The sequence below is a fragment of the Dendropsophus ebraccatus genome, chromosome 15 (genome assembly GCF_027789765.1).
Source record: "Dendropsophus ebraccatus isolate aDenEbr1 chromosome 15, aDenEbr1.pat, whole genome shotgun sequence".
Taxonomy (NCBI): domain Eukaryota; kingdom Metazoa; phylum Chordata; class Amphibia; order Anura; family Hylidae; genus Dendropsophus; species Dendropsophus ebraccatus.
Window position 1 is genome coordinate 13,596,998 of NC_091468.1, and position 15,437 is coordinate 13,612,434.

At 43.4% G+C, this 15,437-nt stretch overlaps 1 protein-coding gene across 2 annotated transcripts in view; it reads left to right on the forward strand.

Moving 5' to 3' along the window:
- The window catches only part of LPGAT1 (lysophosphatidylglycerol acyltransferase 1), a 78,663-nt gene that overhangs the window by 39,808 nt on the left and 23,418 nt on the right, over window positions 1–15,437 (forward strand). For both annotated transcript variants that reach the window (XM_069955196.1, XM_069955197.1), the window contains exons 3-5: window positions 1,880–1,998; window positions 7,121–7,216; window positions 13,157–13,430. In XM_069955196.1, the coding sequence (XP_069811297.1) occupies window positions 1,880–1,998; window positions 7,121–7,216; window positions 13,157–13,430 (489 nt within the window). The remainder of the gene's footprint in view (window positions 1–1,879; window positions 1,999–7,120; window positions 7,217–13,156; window positions 13,431–15,437) is intronic.

Below are 15,437 nucleotides of genomic sequence, written 5' to 3' on the forward strand. Positions count from 1 at the left end.
ATTTCTTTCTCACACAAGTTGAAGTAAAAGGAAAAAGTCTTTCGCTGGACAACCCCTTTAAAGTAACAAACTTTATGGCAACCCGGTTGAAACTGTCCAATGGCAGTGCTGTACATGTATGGGTAGGATCCCTCCGCTCGGTGTCTGGAACACCCCGACCACCAATGCATTGTAAAAACCTCAGTTAGTGGTCACCAGACAATACTGCATTTATTTTGTGCAGCTACTCTTGGGGACATACTGTATGGGGCTCAGGTTGTGCGACAGGCATGATACAGCTGGGGGGGGAGGCACCTAACCTTGGGACCCGTATCTATAAGACACATATAGCTTATTCTCTCAAAATACCATAAATGTCCTTGATGGGACTACCCCTTTTTAAGAGTGATATATTTTCCTGTAACGCTTTAGTCGGTCTCTGCTCCCTCTCCTTTCCCCGCTATGTACAATCCATCACGTCACGGCCGTGCATGTGGATGTCACTGCTATTTTCAGCCATTATGTATTCTTTATACCAGGCAGACCAGATCACTTATTCATGCTGTACATAAATGAAAGTGTGTTTTGTCGTGTATGGCTTTAGAGACGTGGATATTTACAGCCCATAAAGGCGAAGTTTTATGGTGCTGTTATGTATGGAGGAGTAATAAGGCTGTCAGAGACTAACATGAAGACTCTATAGATTGCATACCGAGGCCTATGGATCCCAGACTAGCGCAAACAGATTAGGTACATATAGAGGTATTCTATGTAAGGGACAAGACCGCCATATGTATGGAATACATTCTTTTATACATGAGCAAGTGTTAAGGGGTATTAATAATATAGTTATACTTGTAGGACTCATCAGGCGAAATATTTTGGCAAATACAGTCATGTAGCAATCTTGTCTCCTCCTGATATATCGCTTTTTGCCTAGCACTAGTGGCCAAGAAAAATGGTGCTTAGCGTAAATCTTCTACAATTTTGTGATGACAGCTTGAATTCAGACCTATGTGTCTCCATGGTAACAGACTACAAACAAACCATGTGTAGTCTGATCCTGCGGTCACACATTGCAATTTACTTTTTTTTGTTAATCTGTAACGTTTACATTTATAAGATTGTGGACAGCTGAGAGTATACTGCATCAGACTACACAGGGTTTGTTTGTAGTCTGTCACCATGGAGACACAAGCTTGCCTAGTGGCTGTAAACTGGTTCCTAAATAACACTATTTGTGAAGTAGCTTTTATTTATTTTTATTTTTTTTTTAAGCCATTAAAGCAATAAAATAAAAGGGAAGAATTGGCTGCAGAGGTTAAAGGGGAACTATCAGCGGGTTAGACAAATTCAATGTGCGGATGGTGCCCGTGTGCAATAGGGGTTGAGGAGGATGGCGTGCCTCTTACCTTCCTCCTCTGCGCCGTTCCCGTGCAGTTAGCAGTATAATCCTCGGTCCGGAGCACCGGTAGGATCGCCGGCCTCTGATGATGAATGGGATGGGCTGATGGGCCGATGGGCCGGATCGTCCCTCTGGGGGTGGGTCAGTGCTCTGGACTGAGGATTACACTGCTAACAGCATGGAAACGACGCTAGAGAGGACGCACCTTCCCCCTTATCGCCCCATGCACAATAGGGGACTGATGTCTAACCTGCTGATAGTTCCTCTTTAATGACCCCCTTATGCAGGAGTGGCCAGACATTTCCAGGCCGTCTTCCATGCATTCGGGCCCTGCTCAGCATCACTGTCTTGGGCGTCTAAGATGACTCAGTCGTCTGGTTTCTCTGGGGTCATCTGGACAGTAACAGCCGATGTTCTCTGTGAGGCCTGTATTACACCTGTGCCCTCTATAGGAGCTCTGTGAAGTCTAACGCTGGGATCTTCTTGTCATTGCAGTTGTTGAATGGGGAGACGACGTCCACACGATCACAGAAGACGAAGCTGTAATGCTGGTGAATCACCAGGCTACGGGGGACGTCTGCACGTTAATGATGTGCTTGCAGGACAAAGGCATGGTAGGATGTCGCTCTATGGGAAGTGATGGCCACCTCCACAGGGGATAAGTGGGGGAGATAGAAGCTCTTGTACTCCGGCACTGAACAGTCCGCACGCTCTGGGCTCTGATGGAGCGTTTACAATGAAGCCCTAACACCATGTCACACATGTTGCTGATCAGCTCCTCAGGGGTTTGCCTAGTTTTTTTTTTTTTTTTTTTTTTTTCCAACTTTCTTGGGCCAATTGCTACTCCATAAAACCTCACACATAGACATGCCCTTGTGTACGCTCCCTCCACGTATCATCTCTTGCTCAGATCTTATTGTGATTTCCAGGACCCGCCAAGTGCTGAACTATCCAGTAAATTCTGGGTAAAGGATTATATTTTTTGTTGCATACAGAATTATCCGGATCTACAGATGATTGATGCACTGCACTGTGGTCTGTGAGGTTACATTAGTAAAGTTAGAGGTCAAGAGGGCCCAATGGAGCTCCCAGATGAGTGCCATAGTGATCGGTCACGAAATCTGATTCTTGGACAGCTGTGCAGCTGTCGACTGCCATGTGGTGCTGTCTGCTGCCTAGAATCCGAAGATCCGCAGCAGCGGTAGCACCGACCTGCCAACTACTCATCACTGCTACATAACATATGGCCGCCCTCGCCAGGTCACATCTCTTCATTAACCCTGACTGCAGGACTGAGTACAGCCGATGTCATGTATTATGTTATATTATGACTGCTTTGCTATAGTGGCTTATTGTGTTAGTATACGAGGTCTTTGGGCACCCTGGAACACTGTCACCCGCTTCCACACTCCTACCGCAACCTCAGGGATTGGAGAAATCTGTGATCTCAGCAGATCTCAGCCTCTGTCCCATTCATTTCAGTGGAGCTGTGCTGCAATACCAGATGTAACCCATAGACAGGTGTGGGGCTGTTTTGGTAAGAAAGAAGCCATGTTTTATGAAAGGAGTTGTCCGCACCATTAACACATCCCCTGTAGCCGACTGCTGAGAGATGCCTGGCGTCATGAGTCTCCCATATGTGCCATATGTGTCATTGTCGCCCCCCTCGAGGCATCATAGGAAAGGGCCGGCCTAGAGGCATAGAGCCCCCCCCCCTGGTGACTGTAAGATTGGACCGTTCACATGACGCTGTAGAGGGGTTGGGGTCTATGCGGCAATGACATCACGGAGGGGCAGGGCCTACTGTGCTGATGTAGGCGGGGATATGGAGCACGGCGGCTGTGAAGCCCCGCCCATAGGGCACTGTCCACCAACAATAACATGCATTTTTGAGGTGAGAGACCACTAAGAAATCCTTTATACAGTAAGTTATTAAATGTCCAGAATATAAGCTTAAATTGTCACTGTCGTTTTTGCAGAAATCAATATACAGGGGATTTTTAGAAACTTTTGTAATTGGGTTTATTGGGCAAAAATGCCATTGTCTGCATTTAAAAAGACTTTCCCCAGGCCCCCCCCCTCTCTCTCATCCACTGCTCATTATCAGGAAATCTCGACTCTTTTACATTAGTTGGGCCCTGTGTAACCTATGGAGAAGGGAGGGGGAGGAGGGAGATTAGTCACAAGCAGAGAGCAAAGTGTTCCCATACTTATCAACTGCTGTATGTCTTGCAGGTAATGTTGTTTTATTTTCGTTCTGACACAGTGCTCTCTGCTGCCACCTCTGTCCATGTCAGGCACTGTCCAGAGAAGCAGCAAATTCTCATAGAAAACCTCTCCTGCTCTAGACAGTGCCTGACATGGACTGAGGTGGCAGCAGAGAGCACTGTGTAAGACTGGAGAGAATACACTACTTCCTGCAGGACATACAGCAGCTGATAAGTACTGGAAGACTGGAGATTTTTAAATTAGCAATAAATTACAAATCTATATAACTTTTTGATATCAGTTGATTTGAAAGAAAAATATTTTTGCTGGAGTACCCCTCTTTAACTGGTATAATTTGGTTACATCCTGTATTACATTCCAGAACTGCGCTCACTATTCTGCAAAAATGCCATTATCTGCATTCAAAAAGACTTTCCCCAGGTCTCCCCCCTCTCCTCTCTCTCTCATCCACTGCTCACTATCAGGAAATCTCGACTTTTACATCAGTTGGGCCCTGTGTAACCTATGGAGAAGGGAGGGGGGAGGAGGGAGATTAGTTACCAGCAAAGAGCAGAGAACAAAGGATTACACATTTTCATGATAAAAATGCGTATTTCTGCTACTAAACCCAATGACAAAGTTTCTTAAAATCACGTGTACTATTGATCTCTGCAAAAATAATTAAAACGACAGTGACACTTTAAGGATGGTGCTGAGAACTTCTTATATATGGGGGGGGGGGGGGGGGGGGGGCGACAGTATCACTTTAAAGTGTTTCTGTCATGGTACCATGAAACAGTCATTTCAAAGTGCCATATATTAAAGGTAACCATATTACACAGAGCGCAAGGAGAACTTACAACGCCTACTAGGGGTCTGTATCATGAGTGTAAAGTAGCATAATGCTGTCTGCGACAGAGATGGTCAGACATGTCTGTAATCCCATGTTGCGGGCAGTCGAACACACGTATCGCGCTGTAGGAGGTTAAAGTGTCACTGTCGTTTACATTTTTCGGCAGAAATCAATAGTACAGGCGGTTTTTAAGAAACTTTGTAATTGGGTTTATTAGCCTAAAAATGTATTTTTATCATGAAAAAACTGTTTGAAGCTCTCCCCCGTCTTCGTTGTTCTCTATGGAGAGGGGAGAGATGGAGGGAGATGAGGCACCAAAACAGGACAACAAAGAGTTAATTTACAGCTACATCACCGGCTATCTCCTCTGATAGTCAGCACTGACCTCTGAATACCGGCTTTCATACTGGTCCAGCTGTGTAATGCTTTGTTCTCTGCTCTCTGCTGCCAACTAATCTCCCTCCTCCCCCTCCCCGCTCCATAGGTTACACAGGGCCCGACTGATATGAAGTCGAGATTTCCTGATAATGAGCAGTGAATGAGAGGAGGGGGGGGGCCTGGGGAAAGTCTTTTTGAATGCAGATAATGGCAGATTTGCCTAATAAACCCAATTACAAAGTTTCTTAAAATCGCCTGGACTATTGATTTCTGTAAAAAAAAATAAATAAATACGACAGTGACACTTTAAGGCCTCCGTGCCCTTTTATCTGTTTTATTCTTGGAAATGAGTCTCTCCCATTGAGACCTCCAGCTGCCAATCACTGCCCGCCTATGAATTATTGAGCAATATATAATGGCCCAGGACCAAGTGATTGCAAGGCCGGGTCATCTGCGCTGTGCTGGGCAGGCTGTCTACTGTCTGAGTACATGTTACGGTACATGATGTATTCTCTAAATGGACAATAAACATTGCAGGTTACAGGGCTCAGTAGGGTAAAGGTCAGGAACCAGCACAAGCGGTGAACTACAAAAACTGTACAGTCATTGGATCTGTGAGAATCATACACAGGATGTGGACATGTGACATCATGGGGTTGTACAGCGAAAATCTTTCTTTTAAATAGACTGGTATCCAAAAGTTATGTAGATCTGTAATTTACTTCTATTTAAAAATATCAAGTCTTCCCATACTTATCAACTGCTGTATGTCCTGCAGGAAATGTTTTATTTTCAGTCTGACACAGTGCTCTCTGCTGCCACCTCTGTCCATGTCAGGAACTGTCCAGAGAAGCAGCAAATTCCCATAGAAAACCTCTCCTGCTCTGGACAGTTCCTGAAATGGACAGCGGTGGCAGCAGAGAGCACTGTGTCAGACTGGAGAGAATACACCACTTCCTGCAGGACATACAGCAGCTGATAAATAGCTATAAATTACAAATCTATATAACTTTCTAATACCACTTGATTTGAAAGAAAAATATTTTTGCTGGAGTACCCCTCTTTAACTGGTATCATTTGGTTACATCCTGTAATATATTTCAGAGCTGCGCTCACAATTCTGCTGGTGAGGTCACTGTGTGCGTACATGGAATTACTGATCCTGAGTTACATCCTGTATTATACTCCAGAGCTGCACTCACAATTCTGCTGGTGAGGTTACCGTGTACATACATTACATTACTGATCCTGAGTTACATCCAGTATTATACTCCAGAGCTGCACTCACTATTCTGCTGGTAAGATTACTGTGTACATACATTACATTACTGATCCTGAGTTACATCCAGTATTATACTCCAGAGCTGCACTCACTATTCTGCTGTTGAGGTTACTGTGTACATACATTACATTACTGATCCTGAGTTACATCCAGTATTATACTCCAGAGCTGCACTCACTATTCTGCTGGTGAGGTTACTGTGTACATACATTACATTACTGATCCTGAGTTACATCCTGTATTATACTCCAGAGCTGCACTCACAATTCTGCTGGTGAGGTTACTGTGTACATACATTACATTACTGATCCTGAGTTACATCCAGTACTATACTCCAGAGCTGCACTCACTATTCTGCTGGTGGGATCACTGTGTACATACATTACATTACTGATCCTGAGTTACATCCAGTATTATACTCCAGAGCTGCACTCACTATTCTGCTGGTGAGGTTACTGTGTACATACATTACATTACTGATCCTGAGTTACATCCAGTATTATACTCCAGAGCTGCACTCACTATTCTGCTGGTGAGGTTACTGTGTACATACATTACGTTACTGATCCTGAGTTACATCCAGTATTATACTCCAGAGCTGCACTCACTATTCTGCTGGTGAGGTTACTGTGTACATACATTACGTACTTGTCTTGTAGTGATCCGGAGCTGCACTCACTATTCTGCTTCCTGGTGTCATGACTCCCCCTTGTAGGCAATCAGTTGAGCAGAGTATAAGGTGACGCCTGGCTGCTGTGGTGAACCCTTTTTCCTGGCTCCTGACCCGCATTATGATCTGACGGCCATAATAAAGATCAGTGTAGCCGTCGCTTACATCGGCGACCGTTCTGAGCGGGGGACGTGTGCTGCTCTGGGTCAGGACAGACTATTACTGTTCTGCAGGAGCCGCTATAACATTCTCTGCATTAATCCTATGGGGTCGGAGTTGATTTTTTTTGTGTTTTTTTTTTTTTATATTTAATAATTTATTTCTCTTCTCTTTTCTTTCTTTCAGGTCGTCCGGCAGATGATGTGGCTTATGGACCATATTTTCAAATACACCAATTTCGGGATAGTGTCCCTTGTTCATGGAGATTTTTTCATCCGACAGGTAAGCTGAAAACAAAAACAACTGAAGTGGGTAATTTAAGCATTTTGTGTCCCGTTGACTGTAATTTTTTTTTTCAAATCAACTGGTGCCAAAAACTGCCAGAGATTTGTAATTTACTGCTATTAAAAATCTCCAGTCTTCCAGTACTTATCAGCTGCTGTATATCCTGCAGGAAGTGGTGTATTCTTTCCAGTCTGAGACAGTGCTCTCTGCTGCCACCTCTGTCCATGTCAGGAACTGTCTAGAGCTGCAGCAGATCCCCATAGAAAACCATTCCTGCACTCCTGACTGGAAAGAATACACCACTTCCTGCAGGACATACAGCAGCTGATAAGTACTGGGAGACTGAAGATTTTTTTATGGAAGTAAATTACAATTCCCTGGGACTTTTTTGTTAGGAAGAAAACATTTCTTTTTGCCTAACTACCCCTTTAAATCACTGTCCTTGGCTGTTTTTGGCTTTCTGACCACCTCTGGTGGCTGCATACAGGCCAGAGGGGGACGGAAAGATGAAAAGCTGAGATGGAGATATCACGTATGAAGGGGTTACCCGGGATGACTACTTTTTGCACAAACAGCACCATCCCTATCCTCAGGTTGTGTCTGGTATTACAATTCAGCTCCATTCACTTTAATGGAAGAAAGCTGAAAAAGCCCACACCCAACCTGAAGACAGGAGAGGTGCTGTTTCTGGAAGAAAGCAGCCAAGTTTTTTAAGCTTGGATAACCCCTTTAACCCCTAGACGACCCAGGACGTAGAGTTACGTCATGGAAGTCTGTCACCAGACGACCCTGGACGTAACTCTACGTCCTGGGTGTTTCTCCCGCTAGCGGAGCGGAGCGCGCTTCATAGGAGGTGGGGGCTGGCTGCAGTGAGCAGCCGGGACCTCACCGGTAATGACACGCAGCGTTTAAGTGTAATTGACAGGGGGAGTCCCCTGTCACTTACCGATCGGGACCCCCGCAGTGTGACTGCGGGGGTCCCAAACGTTGAAACGGACCGCTGGAGGTCTCTCACCTGCCTCTGTGCGGTCCGATCGGCGATCTGCTGCACTGAGCCTGCCTATGGCATAGCAATCATCAGTGTAGAAATCAAACTAGTGTATGTACAAGTCCCCCAAAGGGACTTCAAATGTGTAAAAAAAAAAAGTTCAAAACACTATTACATTACCCCAAAACCCCTCCCCCAATAAAAGTTGAAATAACCCCCCCATCCCATTATATAAATAAAACATATAAAAATAAATAAATAGATAAACATATAATATACCGTAGCGTGCGTAATTGTCCGAACCATTAAAATATAACAAGCGTCATTGTGATCGGTAAACGGCGTACACGAAAAGAGGGAAAAAAGTGCGCAGATTACCGATTTTATGTTACATTACATATTAAAAAAAATCAATAAAAAGTGATCAAAACGTCCGATCTTCACAAATATGGTATTAATAAAAACTAGAGATCATGGCGGAAAAAATGACACCCCATACAGCCCCATAGGTGAAAAAATAAAACCGTTATAAGCGTCACAATAGGCCCATTTTATTAATATTTAATTGCCAAAAAAAAGGATTTCATAAAAAATATATATAACATTAGAGAATCTGTGTAACCTGCATATGGTTGTGTTCGGACTGACCTATAGAATAATAGTATCATGTCGCTTTTACCATATAGTGCATTACGTAGACACAGGAACCCCCCAAACGTTACCATATTGCATTCTTATTTACGATTTCACCAATTTATATCTTCATAAATAATATATTTGGGATTCCGTCATACATGTTATGGTAAAATGAATGACGCCATTACAAAGTACAACTATTCCTGTAAAAAACAAGCACTTACATGGCTTGTAGATAGAAAACTGAGAGTGCTAGAGCTCTTAGAAGGGGAGGAGGGAAAAACGAAAACACTAAGATCAAAATTTGCGCGGTCCACTGGGTCATTTTGGGCCTGGTCCTCAAAGGGTTAAAGAGGCACTGTCATAAAACTTTTTTTTTTTTAAGAAATTCAGCAGGGTTGTAATCAAAAGTTTTCTGTGTTTAAATTGTTATATCTGCGGCCAAATGTGCTCCATGCTCCCTCTGTGCCGATATTTGGTCAAACTCAGGAAGTCCCCGTCCTTTCTGCGCTCACACAGGGAAAGACACATGTCAATCAGGTTGAGGGCAATTACCTTGGCTGGGTTCACACTACGTTTTTGCAATCTTTTTTTTTTTTTTTTTTTTTTTTTACGGATGAAAAACAGATGGAAAAAACAGATGCATGTGTGTGCATCCGTTTTGATCAGTTTTTCCATTGAATTCCATTAACCCCTTCCCGCACGAGGACGTAACTGTACGTCCTCGCGCGGGTGAGGGAGTTCAGAGCAGGGCTGCGCAGCAACCTTGTTTTGAACCGCCGCGGTCCCGGGTGCCGCATGTAGCCCGGGACCGTGGCAATTAGCGAGCACGGTCCGATCGCCGTGCCCGCTAAATAAGTCTTCAGATGCAGCTGTCAAAGTGGACAGCTTCATCTGTAGACTTACTGCAGCCGATTCACTGGTGTCTAGTGGGGAGATCGCTCCCCGAGAAGCAGCTGGGGTCTGCGCCGTAATGGCGCTGATCCTGGCTCGGCATTCTATTGCTTTTGGCTGCAGCAGCCAAAAGCAATAGAACACTGATCTCATCGATCTATGCTGTATACAGCATAGATCTCAATGAGAAATCAGTGTGTGTATACTAGAAGGGAATAACCCTAACCCCAGGGGGGGCTTCTAGTATATGAGTAAAAAAAAAAGAAAAAAGTTGTTATTAATAAGCCCCCTACCCTAATAAAAGTCAGAATCACTCCCCTTTTCCCATGTTATAAATAAAAATAAATAAATAAACAAACAACATTTAGTATCGCCGCGCGCGTAATCGCCCAAACTATTCATTAATCACATTCCTGATCTCGCACTGTAAACGGCGTCAGCGCAAAAAAATCCCAAAGTGCATTAAATACAGAAAAATTGTAATAAAAAGCGATCAAAAAGTTGTATATGCGCAATCAAGGTACCGATAGAAAGAACACATCATGGCCCAAAAAATGACACCTCACTCAGCCCCATAGACCAAAGGATAAAAGCGCTGTAAGCCTGGGAATAGAGCGATTTTAAAGAACATATATTTGTTAACAATGGTTTGAATTTTTTACAGGCCATCACATTATATTAAAGTTATACATGTTACATATCGTTGTAATCATACGGACTTGAGGAACATATATAACAAGTCAGTTTTTCCATAGGACACAAGGCATAAAAACGAAGCCCCCCCAAAGAAAAAGAATTGAGTTTTTTTTTTCAATTTCGTTGCGCATATAATTTTTTTTCTGGTTTCGCAGCACATTTAATGCAAAAATTCAGCCTGTCATTGCAAAGTACAATAAGTGACGCAAAAAATAAGGGCTCATGTGGGTCTGTAAGTGTAAAAATGCAACTTCTATGGCCTTTTAAGCACAAGGGGGAAAAAAACAAAACGCAAAAACGAAAATGAGCTCAGTCCAAAAAGGGTTAAAAAAAAGAAAAAGAAAAGGATTTATTTTTTTTTACGGTCTAGGTTGACTATGCTTTTGTGTACGTTAAGAAAAACAGATCATGTTGTTGTTTTTTTTCAATCAAGACGGAAGCACACTCAGGCATCCGTTTTTTGCAAAAACGTAGTGTGAACCCAGCTTTAGGCTAATTCTATTATCAGCTTTGTAGCTTATGGTATTCTTTACACGGAGCAATTATCGTTTGAATTTACACAATAATGATCTTGTAAACACAGTGAACGATGAGTTAGAAATCGTTCATCTTGGTCTTTCAACATGTTCTCAAATCATCGCTGGTCGTTCACTGAAAATTCTGTGCTGTGACAGGAGAGCTGACCATACAATGCAAGCACACCCATGTTATTCTTACTGAATGTGGATGCGCAGCAGCAGAGTCCAAGGTACTGGGGCTTCTCGTGTTTGGTCTCTTTTTTTTTTTTTTTTTTTTTTTTTTTTTATTTAGTAGATAAAAGACCAAATATCTAGGGAGTATGGACTGCAGTTTGACAGGAAGGGAGACATCACCTAGTGGCCATATGTATAATGTTGATTTAAAGGACTCCGGCCAAAACGTATTTTTTAATATGGAAAGTTAGACTAATTCCTAATGTACATTAATTATGGGAAATGCACATATACTGCTATTTCTCTTAGTTTTAGTAGATTAGGAAGGCTTCAAATTCTGTAAAAAACCGTGATGTCACAAATCAGTTGTAATTCCAATGGAGTGTCAAGCAGGGGGCGCACTATATATAGACGTCTATGGCACTGTATTGTGCATGTAAAGTATGTAATATATGTACACTTTGCTTTATTGATTGAATACATTTATGGAATACTTTGGGGAGCAAGTGTCCTTGCTCCCCCAAGTATTCCATAAATGTATTCAATCAATACATTTGGAGGGCACCGAGCAGGGAGAGAGAGGTGCCTGTGCATCTAACTGTACCTGGAGTTCCCCTTTAATAGCAAACCGCACCTGACCTGGAGAGAGGGCGGTGCTGTCTCTGGAAGAAAGTGGCCATGTTTTTGTAACTCTGGATAACCCCTTTAAGTTTCACCTGCATAAAAGGGAAAAGCTTCCACCCCTTTAAGGGTCCCTCTTGTGTGTGATGATGGTGACAGCTGCGGGGAATATCCTTCATCGCTCAGCAGACAGGAGGAGGAGGCGGCCAAGATGTGATGTCTGGCTGGATACATTCTTCAGGCAACTGTGTATCCTCTGTTTAGTCAGTGTTAATCTGATACCAAATGAGGAGAACTCTGGAGACAGTAACAGCGACGAGATGAAGTGTAGAGGAAAGTCTACATGATCAGGACGCCATCAGAATGAACCTAGTATCCAGTGTTAGAAAAACATGGCCACTTTCTCCCAGAGACAGCACCACTGTTTAAGTGTTATTTGCAGTTAAAGTGTCACTGTCGTTTAATATTTTTTTTGCAGAAGTCAATAGTACAGGTTTTTAAAAAATTGTAATTGGTTTTATTAGCCAAAAAAATGTTTTTTTTTTCTTTTTTTTTATCATGATGAAGCAGTTTGAAGCTCTCTCTCCCCTCTCTTTTGGAGAGGCACCAAAACAGGACAACAAAGGGTTAATTTACAGCTACATCACCGGGCTATCTCCTCTGAAGTCAGCACTGACCTCTGAATACTGGCTTTTATACAGCTCCCACTGTGTAATCCTTTGTTCTCTGCTGGCGAATAATCTCCCTCCTCCCCCCTGCCCTTTCCATAGGTTACACAGGGCCCGACTGATGTAAAAGAGTCGAGATTTCCTGATACTGAGCAGTGAATGAGAGAGAGGGGGGGGGGGGGCTGGGAAAAGGCTTTTTACATGCAGATAATGGCATATTTGCCTAATAAACCCAATTACAAAGTTTATTCAAATCGCCTGTACTATTACGCCTGTAAAATATTACGACTGTGACACTTTAAGCTCCATTCACTTCAATAAAACTAAATTACAAAACCTGCACCCAAACTGGAGACAAGAGTGGTGCTGTCTCTGGAAGAACGTGGCCATGTTTTTCTAATGCTTGATAACCCCTTTAAAGGAATCATGAAATCAGCATTTAAAGGGGTTCTCCACTTCCCTGCTTGTCAGAAGGATCACAACACTAATCTGATGACAATGTGACTTTCAGCTGAAATTGGCTGGGGTTTGTTCAGTTATTATTCAGTTTCTCTGCAGCGCCACCACAGGTGACATTGTGCATTACACAGGGCTCATTCATATCAGTGGGTTTTCTGAGTGATACAGAACAGGTCTCTATGCCAGACCTGATAGCGTTTGCCCTTCTGGCGCAGTATGTTCTGTCACAAGAGATTAGAAATACACATAAAGGTCATCAGTCTTCTCTCTTGTGTCTCCGCAGGGCAAAGCTTATCGTGACCAGCAGCTGGTCCTCCTGAAGGTCCACCTAGAGAAGTACTACAGGAGTCGAGATCGAAAGTGGATCATCTTATTCCCAGAGGGCGGCTTTCTCAGGAAAAGAAGGGAAACAAGCCAGTTATATGCCAAAAAAAATAACTTGCCATTTCTTACCCACGTCACCCTCCCAAGACTGGGGGCCACACAGGTCATCCTGAAGACATTGCTGGCACAACAAGAGAACGGGACTCCTGCAGGGGGAGACAGGCCTCAAGTGGGTAAGGATTGTCTCCTTTATTTAGTGAGCACTTTATATACATATATATTATTATAATTTTTTTAATATATATAATATATACACACACTAGAGATGAGCGAACCGGGTTCGAGTCGATCCGAACCCGAACGATCGGCATTTGATTAGCTGGGGCTGCTGAACTTGGATAAAGCTCTAAGGTTGTCTGGAAAACATGGATACAGCCAATGACTATATCCATGTTTCCACATAGCCTTAGGGCTTTATCCAACTTCAGCAGCCACCGCTAATCAAATGCCGAAAGTTCGGGTTCGGATCGACTCCAGCATGCTCCAGGTTCTCTCATCTCTAATATAGATAGATATAGATATTATATATATCTTCTGGTGAAGGACGTCTAGGTCATGTACAGATTGCTCTCTAGAATACCTGAGCAGTACACACCGCACGTCTTTATAAGATTACCCCATGATCACAAACAGCTGCTTAGGCTCGGCCAGGAATTTAGATCCTAATGCTATTGCCAGGGTAATAGGTTGTTTTGCATTAGCACAATGTTTCCATAATCTGAGTGGGAAGAGCGTGTTCCAGAATATTACACAACGTGGTTCTCACTGAAACCATCAGCGCCCTTTATTGAACTGTTCCGGGATGCAGCAGCTTGTGTACCTGTGACCAACTCATCAGCACCTCCTGCAAATATTTGGTTATGAAATGTTTCCTTTGTGGCATATGAGGTTTTCTATGTGAAAAGGAAACATGTGGTTCCTAAAGATAATCCACCCTTTAAAGGGGTTGTCCAAGAGTATAAAAAGATTGCTGCTTCCTTGCAGAAACAGTGCCACACCAGTCCACAGGATGTGTCTGAAACTGCAGCTCGGCTTGGCTGATGTCGGGCTGAACTGAAATGGCCCACACAACCAGTTTACGGGTGTGGTGCTCTTTTGGGTAGAAAAACATGTTTTTCTAATCATTTGACAACCAGACGAAGCACGATAGAGCGTGAAAAAGTTAGTTGATTCAGTGTCGCTCCCTACTTTTCCATCTTCCCCCTTCCCTGCCGAGTGATCCACGTTCTTCAATAAAGTTTTTTCCACAACCCCAAGCGGTGAGTGCCACTACTGTTTTTCATCAGTATTTATACTGTGCGTCTTCTCTGAGCACCTCCAAGGGTCTGCACTTTAGACGTGGTAGCTTCATGTGCTATTTACTGAACTCCCCCCCCCCCCCCCCCCCCCCCCCCCCCACACACACACACACACACACACACCTGAGATATACGTGGTGCCGGTTATTTATTACTCTCACATTTATAACTACTATAATACTGCTCCTATATACAGGAATATAACTACTATAATACTGCTCCTATGTACAAGAATATAACTACTATAATACTGCTCCTATATACAGGGATATAACTACTATAATACTGCTCCTATATACAGGAATATAACTACTATAATACTGCTCCTATGTACAAGAATATAACTACTATAATACTGCTCCTATATACAGGAATATAACTACTATAATACTGCCCCTATATACAGGAATATAACTACTATAATACGAACTGGAGAGAATGGAACCGCTGCACATCCCATCTATGGCTGATACTAATGCTGCTAGGCCTATATTAAAAATCAACACCAGAGTGTCTGTATATGAACTGATCAAGCCATATTGCCCCGTGTACCACCGCGCAGGTCCTCTGGTCCACACGGGTCCTATAACTACTATAATACTGCTCCTATGTACGAGAATATAACTACTATAATGATAACAAGTAGAAAGAGAGACTGGGGCACTCACCAGGCTTGCAGGTTCAGTTTATTGTACGGTACGACATCAATCCATAGGTGAGGGAGGACAGATGGAATAGCGGGCGCTTACACCCCCGGGACGACGTTTCACGCCCACTCTGCGCTTCTTCCTGCCGAGTGGGCGCACCGGCAGGAAGAAGCGCCGAGTGGGCGTGAAACGTCGTCCCGGGGGTGTAAGCGCCCGCTATTCCATCTGTCCTCCC